This window comes from Mus pahari, unplaced genomic scaffold, assembly GCF_900095145.1.
Source record: "Mus pahari unplaced genomic scaffold, PAHARI_EIJ_v1.1 scaffold_9750_1, whole genome shotgun sequence".
In the NCBI taxonomy this organism is placed as follows: domain Eukaryota; kingdom Metazoa; phylum Chordata; class Mammalia; order Rodentia; family Muridae; genus Mus; species Mus pahari.
The window spans coordinates 41243-43633 of NW_018392243.1; the positions used below are offsets into that span (position 1 = coordinate 41243).

The 2391-nt window shown below is 38.4% G+C and overlaps 1 protein-coding gene across 1 annotated transcript in view; it reads left to right on the top strand.

Annotated features, from left to right (window-relative positions):
- LOC110314898 (cation channel sperm-associated protein subunit beta-like) overlaps window positions 1–2386 on the top strand; it is a gene marked incomplete at both ends in the record, with an annotated part of 38986 nt that extends 36600 nt beyond the window's left edge. Inside the window, one exon of the mRNA XM_021189093.1 lies at window positions 2093–2386. Within this exon, the coding sequence (XP_021044752.1) occupies window positions 2093–2386 (294 nt within the window). The remainder of the gene's footprint in view (window positions 1–2092) is intronic.
- Window positions 2387–2391: the final 5 nt, after the last annotated feature.

The following is a 2391-nucleotide window of genomic DNA, read 5'->3' on the forward strand; positions in this document are numbered from 1 at the left end:
TATTTTTGTTGTTAAAGTTGGGATTCTGTTTTTGTGGTTATCTTCCTTGAGGTTTGTTGAAGTATTGCTTTCTTGCTTTTTCTAGAGTATAGTTTCCCTCTTTGTTTTGGAGTTTTCCCTTTATTATTCTTTCAAGGGCTTGTTTTGTGGAAAGACATTGTGTGAATTTGGTTTTTGTCATAGAATACTTTGGTTTCTCCATCTATGGTAATTGAGAGTTTTGCAGGATATAGTAGTAGCCTCGACTGGCATTTGTGTTCTCTTATGATCTGTATAACATCTGTCTAGGATCTTCTAGCTTTCATATTCTCTGGTGAGAATTCTGGTGTAAGTCCAATAGTTTTGCCTTTTTATGTTACTTGACCTTTTCCCCTTACTGCTTTTAATATTTTGTCTTTGTTTAGTGTATTTGGTGTTTTGATTATTATGTGTCAGGAGGAATTTCTTTTCTGGTCCAGTCTATTTGGAGTTCTGTAGACTTCTTATATATTTATGGGCATCTCATTCCTTAGGTTGGGGAAGTTTTCTCCTATAATTTTGTTGAAGATATTTACTGGCCCTTTAATTTGCTAATCTTCATTCTCATCTATACCTATTATCCTCAAGTGTGGTTTTCTCATTGTATTCTGGATTTTCTGGATGTTTTGAGTTATGATCTTTTTGCATTTTGCATTGGTTTCTGTTGGTAAGATTCTCATGTTTGCCTTTCTCTGGCTGGAGCTTGTTCCTCCACTGAGTATGTAAACTTGCATCAGCACTCCTAGGAGTCCAGTTCTCTCCTGGCAAGACCGGTGCATAGAGGGCTGCGGAACATCCCCACCTCCCAGCTGCAAATGTAGGCCTGTAGGACCCGGTCCCAGAAGCTCTGTTGCTGTGCTCTCCTTTTGTTCTTCAGAGGAGTAGGCAAGCTGTTGCCTTGTGTGTAGGTCTTCTCCTTTCATACTGTGGGATCTGTTACCCTGTGTGCAGCAGAACTCCAGGGAGGCCTTCAGACTGCTGGGTAAGTTGTCCTGCATGCAGCAGAGCCTGTGGGAAGTCTTCAGACTGTGGTGTCAGTTGCCCAGTTGCCCTGTGTGCAGTGGAACTTTTGGGATGTCTTCAGACAGTAGTGTCTTCAGGGGAGTAGAGAAACTGGCTATCTGCCCTGGCCAAAGGCGCAGATGGGTGGATGGATATTAATTTGAACTCTCTCTCTCTCTCTCTCTCTCTCTCTCTCTCTCTCTCTCTCTCTCTCATTTCTCTTACCACAAGGAAGGATGAGCCTTAGAATCCTATTTCTCTATCTTTTCCTTTTTTTCTTAATGGGACACGTTTAATTTGATGTCCAGGGCTAGAAAATTAGCTCAGCATTTAAAAACATTTGGTGCTATTATAGACGATCCAGGTTTGATTCCCAGCACTGACATAGTTCACAGCCATTTGTATCTCCAGTCTTGGAAGTTGTGACATTCTTTTCTTTCTCTTACAGCACCACTATGTTTGTGGTACAGTTACATACATGCAATGAAATAAAAATAAACATAACAAAACTAATGCTTATCTTTTATATATGAAGTGTAAGTATTTATTATTCACAAAGAATAAAAAAACAAAAAGAGGATAGGAGAGATAGGAAAGGAGGAGGGGGAAAGGAGAGAAGGTAAATTCTTCTGTGTTTTGTTTTGTTTTTTTCTTGCAGAAATTTTGTCTTAGTTTATGTCTTTTAGCTAACAGGAATGCATGTTTTGCTTTCATAGATGCATGTGGGCTATCCATACCTCCAGAAGTCAGAGGATTTTGAGGACCAGCCCTAGGTCCTCTGAAAGAGCAACAAATGCTCTTAACCAATGTCCTATCTCTCTAGCATTTCTGCTGAGAATTTTGTACAATGATTGTAAAGTAAATATTAAAGGATAGTTTTGTGTATAACATATACTTAATGAACTTTCAATAAAACACTGTAATTTAGCTGTAACTGAAGTTTGGGAAATGCTCTGAGGCTATGATCATTATTTTAAATATCTAGATGAAACACTTGTTAATTATGATCACACTTGCTTAATGAGCATTAACTGTCTTTTTCTACATCATATCTCCTCTATATTATCTTCAGATCCCCAGCATGAATTTAAATATACAGATAAAGAAAAGACTGTGTTGGCACCTGGCCATAGCAGCTTCATGATCACGGGAATTATGAATAGATGGACTGCTTCTGCCTTGGCTACTATGCCTGAAATAGTAACATCATCATTGAAGTTTTCAGCAGGCTCTTGGTTCTTGTACAACTTTGGCACAGTTGTAGGACGGTTTTGGACCATAGGTTTAAAACCATGCAATTATCAGATTCAAGAAGATAATCTTGATTTTATGTCCCTTAATCTTGTGAAGTATATTGATGTGGGAAACAAA